The sequence below is a fragment of the Equus przewalskii genome, chromosome 5 (genome assembly GCF_037783145.1).
Source record: "Equus przewalskii isolate Varuska chromosome 5, EquPr2, whole genome shotgun sequence".
Taxonomy (NCBI): domain Eukaryota; kingdom Metazoa; phylum Chordata; class Mammalia; order Perissodactyla; family Equidae; genus Equus; species Equus przewalskii.
In genome coordinates, this window is record NC_091835.1 from 26432722 (window position 1) to 26449558 (window position 16837).

General features: G+C 53.6%; 2 protein-coding genes across 2 annotated transcripts in view; one reads left to right on the forward strand and one right to left on the reverse strand.

Annotated features, from left to right (window-relative positions):
• The window catches only part of MTERF4 (mitochondrial transcription termination factor 4), a 108624-nt gene that overhangs the window by 72258 nt on the left and 19529 nt on the right, over positions 1-16837 (reverse strand). The gene's annotated exons all lie outside the window — the stretch shown is intronic.
• The window catches only part of SNED1 (sushi, nidogen and EGF like domains 1), an 80958-nt gene that overhangs the window by 49819 nt on the left and 14302 nt on the right, over positions 1-16837 (forward strand). Inside the window, exons 17-27 of the mRNA XM_070620252.1 lie at positions 4385-4498; positions 5114-5227; positions 5581-5694; positions 6918-7031; positions 7405-7701; positions 9433-9616; positions 10538-10650; positions 11544-11825; positions 12543-12687; positions 12798-12880; positions 14529-14630. Of these exons, the coding sequence (XP_070476353.1) occupies positions 4385-4498; positions 5114-5227; positions 5581-5694; positions 6918-7031; positions 7405-7701; positions 9433-9616; positions 10538-10650; positions 11544-11825; positions 12543-12687; positions 12798-12880; positions 14529-14630 (1662 nt within the window). The remainder of the gene's footprint in view (positions 1-4384; positions 4499-5113; positions 5228-5580; positions 5695-6917; positions 7032-7404; positions 7702-9432; positions 9617-10537; positions 10651-11543; positions 11826-12542; positions 12688-12797; positions 12881-14528; positions 14631-16837) is intronic.

Below are 16837 nucleotides of genomic sequence, written 5' to 3' on the forward strand. Positions count from 1 at the left end.
AAATTAGTTGTTTAAAAAGCCTACTAAAATGTACAAATCTCTATCAAGCCTGATCAAGAAAAACAAAAAGCACAAATAAAATCTTTATAAATGAAAAAGGTGACATAACCATAGATACAGCAAAGATTAAAAAGATAATAAGGAAATACTACCAAATAGTCTACACAAATAAATTTGAAAACTGAGGAGAAATGGACATGATATTCATAGAAAAATATAACTTACCAAAAATGACTCAAGGAAATATAGAAAGCCTACATATTCCTATAACTATTTAAAGAAATTGAAACAGTAGTTAAAGCATTTTCCTACAAAGGAACACCAGGCCCAAACAGTGCTATAGTAAATTCTAACAAACTGACAAGAAACAGGTCGTTGCAGCACTATACAGGCTTTTCCAGAGAGTAGAAAATAAAGAATGTGTGCCAGCCCATTCTGTGAAGCCAGTATAACCTTGATACCACCACCAGATATGCACAGTTGGAGAAAGTAAACTCATGGGTCCATTAAACATGTGAACATAGATGCAGAAATTCAACAGTCCATAAAGACTATATACACCATTATCAAGTTGAGTTGTTAGCAAAAATAGTTTGATATTAGAAAAATCTGCTATATTACCCAATTGAAGGAGAAAAATCATATATAAGAACCCCAGTGAATGAATAATAAGCATTTGACAAAATTCATGTCCCTTCATGAAATAAATTCTTACCAAATAAGGAATTAAAAAGTACTTCCTTATCCAGAAAAAAAAAAATAACACGATACACACACACCTCTAGTATGTGTGGTGTAAAATAAGATAAGATCTATTGGAGGGAAAATTTAAAAGAAGTAGCAGAGCCCACATCAGCGTCCAAGTGTTCACTGTCCCACAGAGAGGTGTGCCCAGGCCAGCACAGCGGGACTGGAAGCAGCACATAAGCATGACAGTAACAGTCCACATTATAGAGGAAAGAGTACAGGTTGCATCAGGAGAGCTGTGGAACAATGAGCTTCCTTATCCTTGTTATAAAAGGGAAAGATCTGGAATTCAAAAGCTGTTCCACTGAACTGACTCAGACATGCTGAGCTACCAAGAGGGGGAGAGAAATTATGTTCTGAGGCAATTTTACTAGGTCTCTCCTCAAACCTAGAATAAACATTATCCTAAATAGAGAAACATTCCCCTTAAAATTGAGAATAAGACAAGGATGCCTGTTATCACTAAGTCTAATCAATATTATTTTGGAAGTACTAGCCAATGCAATAAAGTAAGAAAAAGAAATTAAAGTCATGAAAATGCTAAAGGGGAAAGCAAAAATGTCAGTATTTGCTACTGTTATGCTTGTCTTTAATCTACTGGCAAACTACTGAAAATGACAAGAAATGTAACATGTTTAGTGGATAACAGTTATTATAACAAAATTAATTGCATTTTTGTATATCAACAACAAATTATAAAATCTAACTATAAAAAAGACATATACAGATAAAAGCAATGAAACCAAAAACTGGTTCCTTGAAAAGGTCAACAAAATTGATAAGCCTCTAGCTAGACTGACCAAGGGGAAAAGAAAAAGAAAAGCTAGCAATATCAGAATGAAAGAGGAGACGTCACTGAAGATCCAGCAGTGTTTAAAGGGCATCAGGAGGATACTGTGAACAACTTTAGGCCAATATATCTAACAACTTAGAGAAAATGGATGAATACCTCAAAAGACACAAATTACCAGAACTGACACAAGAATAAATAGAAAATATGAATAGCCCTATATTTATTAAAGAAATTTAATTTTTAATTAAAAACCCTTTGCAAAGAAAATGGCAGGACCAGATTGTTTCACTGGTGAGTTCTATCAAACATTTAAGAAAGGAATACTCTATATGAACTCATTTAATGAAACCAGTATTGCTTTGACACCAAAACCAGAGACATTACAAAAAATGAAATTACAGACTAATATTCTTCATGAACATAGACACAAAAATCCTGACAAAATATTACTAAATCAAACGCACTACTACATGAAAAAGGATAATGCATCATGACCAAGAGGAATTTATCCCCAGAACACAGGCTGGTTTAACATTTGAAAATCAGTCAATGTAATTCACTGTATTAGGAGATAAAGGAGAAAACCATATGATTATAAATAGATGCAGAAAAATCACTTGAAAATATTCAACTATTATTAAAACCTCTAAATAAACCAAGAGTAGAAAGGAATTTCTTCAACCTGACAAAGGGCATCCATGAAAAACCAGCAGGTAAGAAAACACTTAATGGTGAAAGCTCCCTGCTATAAACAGTAACAAGGCAAAGGTGTCCATTTCACCAATTCCTTCCTCCTTGTCCTGGAGGTCCTAGACAGTGCCATAGACAAGAAAAGGAAATAAAATGCATATGTATTGGGAAGAAAGAAGCAGAGATGACACGATCACGCACACAGAAAATCCTAACAGAGTCTACAAAAGAAGCTGTACAGCTAACAAGTGAATTCAACGAGGTCACAGGATACAAGGTCAATATACAGAACCAATCATAGCAGAACCGATCCTATTTTCATATTCTAGCAGTGAACCCTTGAAAAATGAAACAATATTATGTACCATAGCATCAAACACCTAAATTTTTTACATGTGTGAAGCGAACTGTAAACATAAATGTAAAAGCTAAAACTATAAACTACTAAAAGCAAGCATACAAGAATCTTGACGATGGCTGGAATGAAATAGGGATGCACTTGTAAGAGTACCATACTGGGCTCTACTTCTCACCAGGCACAACAGTTGCCTCCAGATGGATTAAGGACTTAAATTTTTTTTTTAACTATACAATTTTCTCTGGAAAATATAGGTTAATATTTTTTTGACCTTGAGGTAGGAAAAGATTCTTTAAGCCACAAAAAAGCACTAACTTTAAATGAAAAAAATGGACAAATTGATTATATAAAAATTGGGAACTTAAATTTATCTGCCTTGAAGAAGAAAATGAAATACAAGCTATAAACTGGGAGAAGATATATAGATATAGATAGATATATGACTAGTTTCAAGAATATATGAAGGACTCTATGAACCAATAAGAAAAGAATAATCAACCCAATAGGAAAATAGGCAAAACCCACGAGTAGGCATTTCATGGAAGAGGAGACACATAAAGGCAACAAACATAGGAAGAAATGTTCTGCCTCCTTGGTAACCAGTGAAGTGCGCATCAAGAACACAATGAGACACATTCAGTTGCCAAAACTTCCGAAGTCTAAAAGCCCATATGTTGGTGAGGATGTGGATCAACACAATTTCTCATAAATTGCTGGAGGAGGTGGAAATCAGTATAAGTCCTTTGAAAAGGATTTGGTAATTTGCCTATTGAGTTGACTGTTTATATAAACTGTGTCCCAGCAATTCCACTTCTAGGAATAAATCTAAGAAAAAGTTGCACATCTACACCAGGAGACATGAAAAAAATATACACAGAGGCATTTTTTTCAATAGCAAAAAGTCTAGAACCAACCCAAATTCCCACCAAACAAGAATGGTAGAATGATATAATCACACTGTGGAATATTATACAGCAGTGAAAAGCAGTGACCCACAGTGACTCACAATAATATGGGCATATCTTATTAATATAATGTTGAGTGAGAAAAGTGTATGTATATCACAATAATCCATTAATAAAGTTCATAAATAGCAAAACCAAAACCATATAATGTTTAGGCAATTCATAAAAATTTAAAAACTAACTTAAAGAGGCACAGAGATGACAACCACAGAAATTCGTGTCACAAGGGATGAGGAAGTGCAAGTGACCAGATAAGCCAGTCAACATTCTAGTTCCCAGGCTGGGTACTGGCCCCCCGGAGTCATTATGTCACTACCATTTATTTACTTATTTACATCTTAAGCATTAAAATTAAACTTTTCTAAGTTGAACATTGCGAGTTTAGGACCAGGACCCCCAGTATGAAAAAAACCTGTGATGAATATTTTTAAATGAAGGACTCATCCCCAAATGTATTGGTTTCATACATGATTATTATGTTTTGACTTGGCAAGATTGGGCCTGTCCACCTGAGAGCCATTGGGATTAAGTCCCACAGTGTCTTCTGAGAGCCCTCAAGGTCATTATGAGCAGCCCTAGTCATTTCATAGACACCAGCGCAGCGCCAGGTCCCCAAGTCTGCTGTGTGCCCCCTCCCCTCCAAGAGTGCCCTCCCTGGATTCTGGCCTCTCCAGGCAGCAAGGGAATGTCATAGAATTATGTCCAGCTCCTCAGAACAAAACTAATTGATATCTGTCTTAACTTGGCTTCAAGCCATTGCCTCTAGTAATGGCCACCTTGCTTTATTCTTGGGCTCACTCCTGGCCCCGCGGGCTGGGCTCTCTCTCTCAGAAATCGACGAGTGCCAATCCCAGCCGTGCCTGCACGGGGGCTCCTGCCAGGACCATGTCGCTGGGTACCTGTGCATCTGCAGTGCAGGGCACGAAGGAGCCCACTGTGAACTCGGTAAGAGGGGTCCCAGCCCTCCCTGTGGGTGGAGCCACAGCTCAGGCACCCTGGCCATGGGCCTGAGGCACTGGGGTTCCACTGGATGTGGTCACTTTGCTCCACCATTTGTCTCCCTTTGTTGGTCTCCGTCTGGTTGGGCACCGCCTGTTCCCTCAGGCCTCTGAGCTCTGACATCCAGGCAGCGGTTAATAAACATCTCTGCCTCTACCTCCCCGGAAGACTGAGAGCTCAGCTGGGAAACGCTGACCTCCACCCTCTTCTCCTGCCTCCTGCAGAGTCTGGCCTTGGGAGCAGAGAAGGTGGGGTGTGGACAGGGCACGTCGTGCCCCTGACTCCTGGTCCAGGGCTCCGAGCCAGTGGAGGGAGGGGAGCCCAGCACCCCTCATGCCTGTGTGAGGCTCAAAGCCCTGAGACAGAGACGCCGGCCCAGGGAGGGTCAGGCCCAGGACATCCTGTGGGGGCCCTGCGAAGCCTGGGCAGTGAAGACAGAAACAGCGTGGGGGTCAGGGCTTGTTGGGCAGGCAGTGGAGGGGGCAGCTGAGAGGCTGAAGCCTCAGGGCACACACGGAATCCTGGGGGTCATGTGGGCCCATGCATGTTCTCTCTCTGCAGAGACGGATGAGTGCCAGGCACAGCCCTGCAGAAATGGAGGCTCCTGCAGAGACCTGCCTGGCGCCTTTGTCTGCCAGTGCCCCGAAGGCTTCACTGGGGTCCACTGTGAGATAGGTAGGAGCTGCGCCAGGGTGGGTCCCTGGTGCCCCCAGCCCTCACCCACATGGAGCACCCCAGACACCCCAGGCAAACCTGTTTTCAACAAGCGCAGACCCTGGGCCGCTCAAAGAGCAGAGGGGAGGGGGCAGTTCCCGCCAGCCTGCTGGACAGGCCCCCTGGAGGGAGGGACCCCAAAGGGTAAGGGGTGAGGGGAGGGCTGGGCGCCCAACAAGGGGGAGGACTTGCCCACTGCCCCCCCACCCGCCCAGCCGCTCTCCTGGCCTCCCCTTCCCTTCTTCCCGCTGTCCTCTCCTCCCTCCCCCAGACACCCCCTTGCGGCTCGGGCCGACTCTCTGGGTGTTCTCCAGAGGTGGACGCCTGCGACTCCAGCCCCTGCCAGCATGGAGGCCGGTGTGAGAACGGCGGCGGGGCCTACCTGTGCGTCTGCCCAGAGGGCTTCTTCGGCTACCACTGTGAGACAGGTAGGGCGAGGGCCGCCTGTGCCTCCTCCAAAGGCCCCTTCTCAGTCCTCACTGGCAGCCCCTCCTCTGGTCTCCCCTCAGTCCCATGACGCACCTCCCTAGCTCCCCCATCTCCTGCACTTACCCTCCCCAACAGCCCCACCTCACCGCGAGCAGACCCCTTCCAGCCTCACGTCCACTCTGGCTCCACGTCCAGCCTCACGGCCCTGCTGTCCTTGCACAGGCCAAGCTCTCGGCAGCCCAGGGTCCTGGCACTCACTGTTCTTACATCTGGAATACTCTCCCCGATTGGCCCATGGCGGGGTCTCCTCAGGGATCAGGTCCTGCCTGAAACATCCCCTGGACCAGGCCTTCCCTGACCACTGATCTGCAGGGAGGCCCCACCCATCACTTGATGTCCCAGCACGATTTTTCTCCTTTATAGTACTTAGCACTCTCTGAAATTGTCTCGTCAACATTTCCCCATCTTGCTGATCGTCGTGTCCTTGGGAGGGGGGTGGCCTAACCTGTCTTGCTCCAGTGTCCCCAGCCCCCAAGCTGGGCCTGGCTGGCAGCACTCAGCTGTGTAGGGCTGCTGGGCTCTGGCCCTACCACAGGGCAGTGAAGGCTGCACTGGGGACAGGGCCTGTGACCCAGCAACTGCAAGGCACAGGGTCCTGCCTAGGGACAGACACAGTGGGAACTGGTTGTGGCCAGAGAGTCTGACTGCACAGGCAGGGGGCAGTGAGGGCATGCCAAGCACACAGGACAGTGGCTGTGACAGTAGGAGGGGCTTGCTGGTTGTTTGCAAGAGTCCCCTGTGGCTACCTGGGGACACTGTGGGCCCTGACGTGGCCTGGGGGGCTTGGGTGCACACTGGCACCCACAGCCTGGCAGAGAGGGAGGCCGTGGGGGGCCGGTGCTCTCAGCTGCCCAGCTGCTAGGTACCCCCGAGGAGGGGCCAGTGCTGTGCTCACCCAACCTCAAGTCCTCACCCACCTGGGGACCTTGGCCTGGGATGGTGGTGGGATGGCCTGGCCACACTTGCCCAGCCTTCCGGTGGGGCCTCTGGCAAGCCCTGCCCTCCCCCTCACCTCCCAAAAGCAGTGCTCATGATGGTACCACCCACCTCCACCCCACAAACACCCACGCAGGAACAACCCGTGCCCCCGGGAGCAAGGGCCCAGCCGGGGTGGAGAGCCTGGCGACACCCCCGTTTTCACTGCTGCTTTCCCTTCCCTCAGTGAGTGACCCCTGCTTCTCCAACCCCTGTGGGAGCCGCGGCTACTGCTTGGCCAGCAATGGGTCCCACAGCTGCACCTGCAAAGTGGGCTACACGGGCAAGGACTGTGCCAAAGGTGAGGTGGCAAGGGCACCAGCATGTGGACAGGGCCTCCCCTCCTCCCGCAGAGGGCAGCAGATACCCCAGAGGACAGGCCAAATCTAGGCAGTTGCTTACCCAGGCTCTGCACGAGAAGCATGGAGGGGTAGATGAGCTCCCAGGAGGCACGTGCCCCCACCAGTGAGCCTCCCCCAGGAGGCACTGGCCAGAGACCAAATGAGCGCATTGTCGACACCACAAGCAGGCTCCCTGCCAGCGGTTGCCCACCTCCGCCCGGAGGCGAGCCAGGCCCGAGAGCTGACCAGGCGAGACACCTGACTTGGGGCCGGGGCTTCCATGGCCGACAGCTGACCACCCCCCTTCCCTTGTTCTTGACCGAAACCCTGAAGAACTCTTCCCACCAACGGCCCTCAAGGTGGAGCGAGTGGAGGAGAGCGGGGTCTCCATCTCCTGGCGCCCACCCGAAGGCCAGGCCGCCAGGCAGATGCTCGATGGCTACGCAGTCACCTATGCCTCCCCCGACGGCTCCTACCGCCGCACGGACTTTGTGGACCAGAGCCGCTCCTCACACCAGCTCCGGGCCCTGGCAGCCGGCAGGGCCTACAACATCTCTGTCTTCTCAGTCAAGCGCAATGCCAACAACAAGAACGACATCAGCAGGCCAGCGGTGCTGCTCACCCGCACGCGTGAGTGCCACCCGTACTGCTGCCTGTCCCCATGCAGAGAGCCACACTGGCCAGGCACCCCAAGGAGAGGGGGTACCAATTAACCCATTCACCACAGGTGCTGGTTCAGCACATGGAGCAGCTGGCTCTGGGGCCAGGCAGAGCCAAGAGGGAGATGGCCAGCTCTGGGCAGGAGCTGACCTCATAGGGAGAGACAGGCTGATAGATAGGAGGGGGTGGCAGGGCTAGGAGTACGGTGGGAGGGCTCCCTGAGAAGGTGCCTGGGACCCACATGGCAGGGGGATGCTGAGGGGAACCAGCCAGGAGCCTGGGGGACAGGCCAGGTATCTAGAGGCCGCCCCCAATGCCACTGAGCAGGGAAGTAGCAATTCAGAGGGGGTGGGGAGAGAGCCAAGCCATGTGGACAGCGCGGAGGGGTCTCAGGTGCTGGCACCAAGGGGAGGGGGCTGGGGGGCGTCCAGGGAGGCTTCAGGGCCTTAGCTGGCCAGTCTGCTCCTGGGATCAATGAGGGATGGGGAAGAATCCTGGAACACACCCATGGGGGGACAAAGGGCGGGGCTGGCCCCTGATGACAGGGACGAGTCCTTGGTGGGCACTGGCAAGGGCACCATGGGGGCAGAGATTGGGGAATGGGGTGCTGGAGGCTCAAAGAAGGAGCATGGACTGGGAAGTGGTGCGACCGCTGGGCAGCACTGAGGGCACAGGCGCACGGGGCCAGGGCAGGTCAGAGCGGGCAGGCAGTGCCCACATGGGAGTATGGTGAAGCAAGGTGGCCATGACCCACCAACCAGGGCTCAGGCTGGGTGAGGAGGGAGGTGAGGACGCTCAGAGGTGAGGCACAGAGAGGACTTTAGCAGGTCCCACAGGAGGAGGAAGGAAGGCGTCCTGGCGTCACCTACCAGCCCATGCCAGACGCTGACCAAGTAAGGGATGGGATAAAGAACTCAGGATAGGGTGTCGTGGAGAAGGACAGCTTAGAGGCGCCGAGGATGCATCTAGGACAGGGGGGTGGCCCCAAGTGTGTAGCAGTGGGAGCCATCAGGGGGTCTTGAGAGAGGAAGGGCTCATCCTGAGCTTGGTTGTAGGCAGAAGTGCTTTTGAGGCTGCACGAGCACGAGATGGGGTCTGCCCAAAAACGGCTTCTGGAAGGAAGATAGAGCCCACCCCCTACATCCCGCCCCATCAGGGTGGGGTCTTTACCAGGAGACCAGGGTAGGAGGGAGAGACCAGGCCCACCGGACCTGGGCGCTGCACCACTAGGGAGCTGAGGACTCCCCTCTCGGCTCCCTTAATCTGGGGTTCGGCCCCTACCCGGCCCCTTCCCGGAGGTCGCAGAGGACTCGCCCGGCTTCTATCCCCGATAGGCCCCAGCCGTTCACCATCAGTGCAATCAAAACAGTCAGCCAGAGAACAGGGAAGGGGTTGCCAGGGTCAGCGCTGTCAGGAAGCGCCCCACCCCACCCCCTGGTGTATATAAACGGGCTGGACCCAGCTGGCCCCAAGCAGCACCCCTAGCGGGCCCCTTTGCAGCACCCATGGAAAGCAGGAGCCTGGGATGTGTCCACCTGGCCTGAGTCCCCGCTGTGGCTGAGGGACACACTCAGCAAAGCCAAGCTGAGTGGCACCTTGCTCAGGCACCTCTCCGTGACCCCCAGCGCCCTTCCTGAGCCCCTGCCCTCCCCTGGGGATGAGGAGGTGCCAGCACTGGCTGAATGGCTCATTGCCCCCCAGGACCCCGCCCTGTTGAGGGCCTTGAGGTCACCAATGTGACAGCCAGCGCCATCTCAGTGCGGTGGGCTCTGCACAGGATCCGTCATGCCACCGTCAGCAGTGTCCGCTTGTCCATCCGCCACCCTGAGGCCCAGGAGGACCAGTCCACCGATGTGGACAGGAGTGTGGACAGGTTCACGTTTGGGTAAGAGCTCGGAGCTGGCCCTTCCTCCTCTCTCCCTGTGTGCCCCACCCTTCTCTCCCTGACTTGCCCAGCCCACCTTGAGAAGCAGGGGCCTGTGCGCCTCCTGTGTTCACCAGAAATCTGCTGATCCTGCCTCGCAGAGCCGCCCTCATCCCACAGCCTTGTCACAGGGCTGCCGGACAAGTGTTTAAACTGTCCCAAAAGAGCAGGGACGCTCTTTCAATCCAGGCATGGCTCCTCCTGCACAAATAATGAGACTGGAGCCTCCGGGAGACCAGCCCAAAGGTCTTCCAGCCTGAGTCATGCAGACCCCTCTGAGAGGGAAAAAACAGGCACCCCCAGGGTTGCCTGAAATTTTTATTTTGTCCCTCTGCACCCTCTGAACTACCCACACTTCTGTACATTTCTAGTTTGTACTTATCAAGGCCATTTTTTCCAAGCGTGTTTCTTCCTTCTCCCCAACCAGATGGCCAGCTGTGCTGAGACAAGACACTGCTTTCTTTGTCTCTGCACAAACAGTTACGCCCAGTAAGGGCCTCTTATCCATGAGGGTGCTAGGAACTCTCCCAGGAATTCCAGCCGAGGGCCACCTTGCAGTCAGGGCTCTCTGAAGAGGGCAGGCAGTCTGCTTGTTCACCCGTTTCCTCCAACTGCCCTTTTCTGGCCTCTTCTGTCTGAACAGCAGCCCTCCCCACCTCTCACTGTACTAGACAGACAGAGCAGGGAGCACCTTCCCACCTGAGCACACAGGTCTCAGGCCACGAGTCTGGCCCTAGTGGAGGCTGCGTAGGCCACCAGCAGCGGGACAACCCAGACCCCTGGTCCCACCTGCTTGGGAGGAGCTGGAGTCTGGCAGCAGAGCCAGACACAGAGGCCCTCAGAGACTGTCCTGTTCCTCTTTCCCTGCTATCCTCCCCATAGGGCCCTGCTGCCAGGAAGGAGATACACCATCTGGGTGACCGCCCTCAGTGGACTCGGGGCACAGGAGCACCCCACTGAGAGCCTGGCCTCAGCCCCGCTGCACGTGTGGACCCGTAAGTAGAGCGGCGTGGGCTCAGCTCACAAGGGGTCTTCTGGAATCTCCTACCTCCTGCCAGGCCCCTCAGTCCTCTCCAAAGTGGCTACAGCACCAGAAACCCAGCCCTTGGCCAAGTGTATCCTGAACAGCAGTGTGCCAGGAGGCCTATTCTCCTCTGGAGCTGGGGAGGGCTGCTGCAGGGGGCTGGCGGGCCCTCTAGCCAGGGACGCCCTTCCAGGGCAGCCCTCTGCATGGGCATTCACACCCAAAGGTTCCTGGGCTCCTCCTACTCAATGTGGGTCAGCAAGCAAAGGGCCAGAGAAGCATGTGGCAAGGATGCCCACGCTGTCCACTCTGCTGAGCTCCATGGTGTCATGTGAGGAGGAGACCTGGCCCTCCCCAGTGCGTGGGAGGGAGTGAGCAACGTGCTGTCACACACAGTGGGAACCAGTGAATGGGGTTGGGGGCAGGTGGATTGGGAGAAGGGAAGGTTTGAGCAGGGCCTTGCTCAGTGGGGCAGGGGTCAGCACAGGGTACAGTCCTCACTCTGACCCCGGGCACTGGACCCTGGCCTATCCCCTGCCTGTCTAGCCTATTCCCCTCATCTACATCCCAGGGAAGGCGTGTGTGGCCAGGCTCAGGGGGATGGAAAGTGCCACACAGGAGGGCGCACTGATGGGCTGAGCAGGCGGGGTGCCTCCCCAGGTGCTGGCAGGTAGCGTTCTGGGGGTGCCTCTCACGGCAGGAGGACCTGAGCAGCACACTATCCTTTAGGATGATAAGGTTGTCTGTAATAACTGACTTCAAATGAAGCTTCAGCAATCCATGTCAGATCTTTAAACTGTATCCCTGGGCAGAAGACCCTGTTCGCTCCCTTCACCTCCCTCCCCTGCTCCATGCCTCCTCCAGGGCCTCTGCCGCCAGCAAACCTGACCGCCACCCGAGTCACAGCCACCTCTGCCCATGTGGTCTGGGATGCCCCCACTCCAGGCACCTCGCTGGAGGCGTACGTCATCAACGTGACCACCAGCCAGAGCACCAAGAGCCGATACGTCCCCAACGGAAGGCTGGCATCCTACACGGTGCGGGACCTGATGCCTGGGCGGCGGTACCAGCTCTCGGTGACAGCCGTGCAGAGTGCGGAGGGCGACCAGCTACACAGTGAGCCTGCCCACCTCTACATCATCACCTGTAAGTCCCGCATGACCCTGCTGACATTTGCAAGTTCATGGAAGGTGCTGTGGGAAGATAGCTTGTCCAGGTGGGTGCTGCAGGGAGGCGGGCAGAACAGAGGCCCAGAGAGCAGACAGGCAGGCACCTCTGCAGGAGGGCAGGGTTTCCCTCCTCCTCCTCAGTCCACCAGCCTACCATCTGGGACACGAAGCCCACTTGCTCTGAGAGATACGGACCAGCTCAGCTCCAGACACACCTCCCAGGTGGACAACGCAGGTTGGGCCCCCTCTGTGAGCTGGTTGCGGAAGACAGGCTCACAGGTGAAGGAGGGTACCCAGCCAGGAAGCTGAAGGGCACAGTTAGGTGACAAGGACACAGAGAGAAGCCACACTCTCACTCTTAGGGCCAATGCAGGGTGGGGGCCTCAGCCAAGGTGAGTCCAGACACGGTCCGAATGCCTGGCCTCGCCCTGCAGGTGGAGAACCTGGGCCAGGGCAGGGGCTAGGACCAGCCCCGTCTCAAGACTCCCAGGCAATGTCTGCGTCACAGCAGAAACCCTGTGCGGGGAGTGGGGCTCCAGGGCACCTCAGAAAGCCACAAATTCAACCTGCCATTCAACTGCAGGGATGCACACGTCCCTTCAGTTCTCACCTCCAAGCATGGGGGTGGGACGGGGGCAAAGGGAAGCCTCAGACCAACCTCCTGTGGCCACCTGCTCCTCCCACCTGCCCACAGCTCCGAGGGACGGTGCCGACAGACGCTGGCACCGGGAGGGACTCCACCCACGGGTGCTCAGAAACAGACCGCCCCCCGCACGCCTGCCGGAGCTGCGCCTGCTCAACGACCGCGGTGCCCCTGAAACGCCAACCCAGTCCCCCAGGTACACGCCCCAGCCATCAGCCCCATGCAGTGTGCCAGATGCAGGGGTCACCTCGAGAGACCCCAGGCATGGTACTCTGTCATGGTGACCCGTGGTGACTCTCTCAGCAGGTTCTCAGAGCTCGTGGATGGCAGAGGACGAGTGAGTGCCAGGTTCAGTGGCTTGCCCAGCAAATCAGTCACTGTGAGATCGCGTGAGTCCTACAGCCAACCCTAGTGGCCTTACTGCCACCTCACCCAGCCTTTGTCCCCAGAAGGATGAGGGACAAGGCCCCTAAAACCTGGGCTCAAAGACCACCCCCAGTGCCCAACACCATCTCCAGCCAGGGACCACGACCACATGCAACACCCTGGGCCCGGGCCAGCACAAGAACTCACACCATCCCCGGACTCATGACAGCTGTGTGGGCTGAAGACACAGGGTGCTGGCAGGGCACATGAGAGATGATGAAAGATAATCCTTTTAGAAGTAGGTCTGAGACATGGGAGCTTTGGCGGGTCAGGACTCCGAGTGTTGTGTAGTAAGCAGGACAGGAGGGTATGACTCGACCTAATTCACAGCTACTCAAAGTGTGGTCCTTGGACCAGCAGTGCCAGCCTTGCCTGGGGACTTCCAGAAGTGCAGGATCCCACCCAGAGCTCTGCAATCAGAATCTGTCTTTTAACAAGGAGCCGGGCGATTGGCACACATCATGGTCTAAGGAGAACACATCCCTGTCACATTAAGAGGTCGTGTCCCATGTTAAGGGCAGGGCCTTTGGGTTCAGATCCTGCTCGGCCCAGGAGCAGGATCCTACCGGGCCTCTCCTCCCAGCCCCAGCACCAGAGGCCATGAGGGATGGGTCGAGACGCCCTGGCCCCTTCCCACCTGGTTAAGCAGGTGGGGGTGGGCTAGGAATCTGCCTACAGCAGGCCTCCCCTGAGATTCTGACACAGCAGGCCAGGAGCCACCTGCTTGCCAGCTGCCCCTGCCCAAGAGGACCTCAGAACTCTGGGCAGGGCTCCCCAGGCCTCATCCTCACCTATAAGCAGGTCCCATCCTCACGGAATTCTCCAGCACAGAGCCTAATCACTAGTTTAATGATAATTTTCAACCAGCAAAAACCTCTCCAGGCAAGGGAAGAAAAGACCATGTACCGAGGAGAGTGATGGGGAGCGGGCAGGGGCATCGCAGCCCTTGGTGACCAGCAGGAGGGCAGCAGAAGGGGTCACTGCACACGGTGACCCAGAGGAGGGAGAGCACAGAGGTATCTGGAGAGCCGAACAGGCTGGGCTGCCTCCGACCACCTCCTGAAGCCACAGGAGAAGATGCCCGAGGGCACGGTGGGGACCCTGCCAAGGAGCTGACTTCAGTTAGGGGATGGCCGAGTGTGTGGTCTGCTGAGGGCCAGTACGAGGGGAAGGAAGAGGCATTGTAGCCCCCAAGAAGCAGGGGATGGAGAGAAAAGAGCAGAATTTGAAGGATGCTTAGAAGAATGAGGCCAGTGGGTCAGGCAGAGATTTGGCCCTGCCTCAGGCCTCTGATGACCTTCACCAAGGAGCTTTGGTGGAGGCTGCAGTGGAAGCCAGCTCCCTGCTGAGGGTCAGCAGGAAAGTGAAGGCTGGGCCCTCCCTGGAGAAAAACTGGTCCTACCGGAGGCAGTGTGGGGGCCCACAGGGCTCCATGCCCTAGGCAGCAGGTCAGTGGGCACCCCGATCCTGCCACGCTGGGCCTCCACCATGGAGGGATGTCCCTACAACCCAAGGGAGAGAAGCAGCTCAAGAAGGCAGCCCAAGGACAGCCCTGGGTGCAAGGCAGCAGGCTGCGTGGTCAGCACACGGTGGTGTCCTGATTTCTCCTAGAACCCACAGCTCTGGTGCAGCCTGAGAACGCGGAGGAGGCCCCTGAGCAGGTCAGCCTGGCCCCCCAGCTCCCCGAACGCAGCAGCGACAAGGACATGGAAAGTAAGTCAGCAGGAGTGGACTTCCAGGGCTGACCACCCTTGGAGGCTTTAGAGGCTGTAGTCGAGGAGGGGGCCGCCCACAGTGAGGAAGCAGGAGGCAGAGAGCCCACCCAGAGGGCAGCCGAGTATGCCACGCTGGAAAGGGTCGGGTGAAGCAAACCATGCAGGCAGTGGCACCCCACCCTCTTACAGACAGGGAACTGGCCCAGGGGCAGCACCCACCCAAACTACTACCCATGTCTGCCCTGGAGAGACAGCCCTCCTACCCTTCCTGCCCCTCCTGTGAAAAGCCCACTCCTGCCTCTCCACAGAGGAGCATGCTGAGCACGACAGCAGGAATCAGTGGAGGGCTGGCTGCTGAGTGTGCTCCAGCTGGAGCATCGCCCGGCAGGCTGCTACCCAGGCTTGGCAGGGGCCAGCAGGGCCTGAGCTGGCCCTGGCATGGTGCTCTGTCTGGAGAGACTCACAGCTGGTGTGTCCCCACAGGGCATCCTCTCAGGGCATTCCCCTTGTGGACCGCACCAACAGGCCCAGGCTCTTTACACAAACTCAGACCCTGGCTCCATGTTCCTCCTGTTCTAGCCCCCCAGGCCACGTCCCTTAGGGTCAGTTCTTCTAGGACCCAGTGGCCTTTCTCCCGAGTCACACCATAGGCTCAGACCAAGCTCACCCATCAACTAGACCCTAAAGATGGCAGAGACCTCGGTAAACGGTGAGCCAAGCACCCAGGGCGCTGCCTCTGAGGGTGCGTCTCACCTGCAGGCCGGCCCCCAGGTTACCAAAGACACCTGTACACAGGAAGAGCACCTGTGCCAGGGGGTGCGTTTGCAAACGGTGGCTCCACTAATCCCACGGTTCAGCATTCTCCCCTCACCGTAGGAGGCCCAAAGTTGCCATCAGCCTCAGTGAGCACCAAGAGGGTGGGTTTGTGAGTCAGATGCAGTCAGTGAACAATCCCATCAAGGCATGGTGCAGTCTTGTAAGTGAAATAAACAAACCTTTCATCAGATGGTTAGTGATGTGTCGGCCCTTTTCAATATTAGACGTTTCATTTCATAACACTCAGAAGTTAGAGGGATGTGAATGACCTCTCCTGGGCCCTTCTGAAGGAGAGATTCCAGATGGCACCAGGCTAGCCCCAGATGGCACTGTAGTCTGCAGTGTTTGCTAATGTGAGGTCCACAGGCCCTAGGGGAGTGTGAGATGATTTTAGGTGGTAAGACGAAAAAAAATATGTAATGGCCTTTGGTTCCTGTCACACTCTCATCGTCAGTCCATGATGGCCCCCTTTTATTTAGTTAGTTTAGCTAGCTAGCTTTTGCGAAAATACTGGCCTTTAGATCTGGAACCCGACCCCTGAACTGGAACATGAACAGTAACTTATACCTTGCTGTTGTGCTGCCCATTAAGCACAACCCTGAATCCGTGTTTAGAGCCCTTGCTCTGTTAGAAGGGAGGTGGTGGGGAGCACTCTCACCACATATCCATGGGCCTGAACAGCTGTGCTTTTTCCTTATAAGGGGTCTGGCTGCATGCAGTCTCCCAGATTTGTGTTTTTGCCCAGTGTTCTGCGCTGTCAGTCAGTGCTAATAGACTTACAGATCAATAGAATAGAACTGAGAGTCCAGAATACACCCATAGGTCTGTAATCCACTAATTTCAACAAGGGGGCTAAGACCATTCAGTAGGGAAAGACGAGTCCCCCCCAAACAGTGCTGGGACAAGTGGATATCCACATGCGAAAGAATGAAGCTGAACCCTTACCTCACACCACACAAAAAATTAACTCTAAATGGATCAAAGACCTAAATGCAAGAGCTAAACTATAAAACTCTTAGAGAAAATTCAGAGGTAAATCTTCATGACCTTGGATTCGGCAAAGTACTTTTAGAGAGGACACCACAAGCATAAGCAACCAAAGAAAAAAAAATAAATTGGACTTCATCAAAACTGAAAACCTTTTGTGCTTCAGAGGACACCATCAAGGAGTGAAAAGACAACCCATAAAATGGGAGAAATATTTGCAAATCATATATCTGAAAATGAATTTGTGTCTAAAATATATAGAGAACTCTTACAACTGAATAAAAAGAAGGTAAATAACTCATTAAAAAATAGGCTAAGGATCTGAATAGACATTTGACCAAGGAAGATACACAAATGGCCAACAAGCTCATGAGAAGAACGTTTGATATCATTTGTCATCAG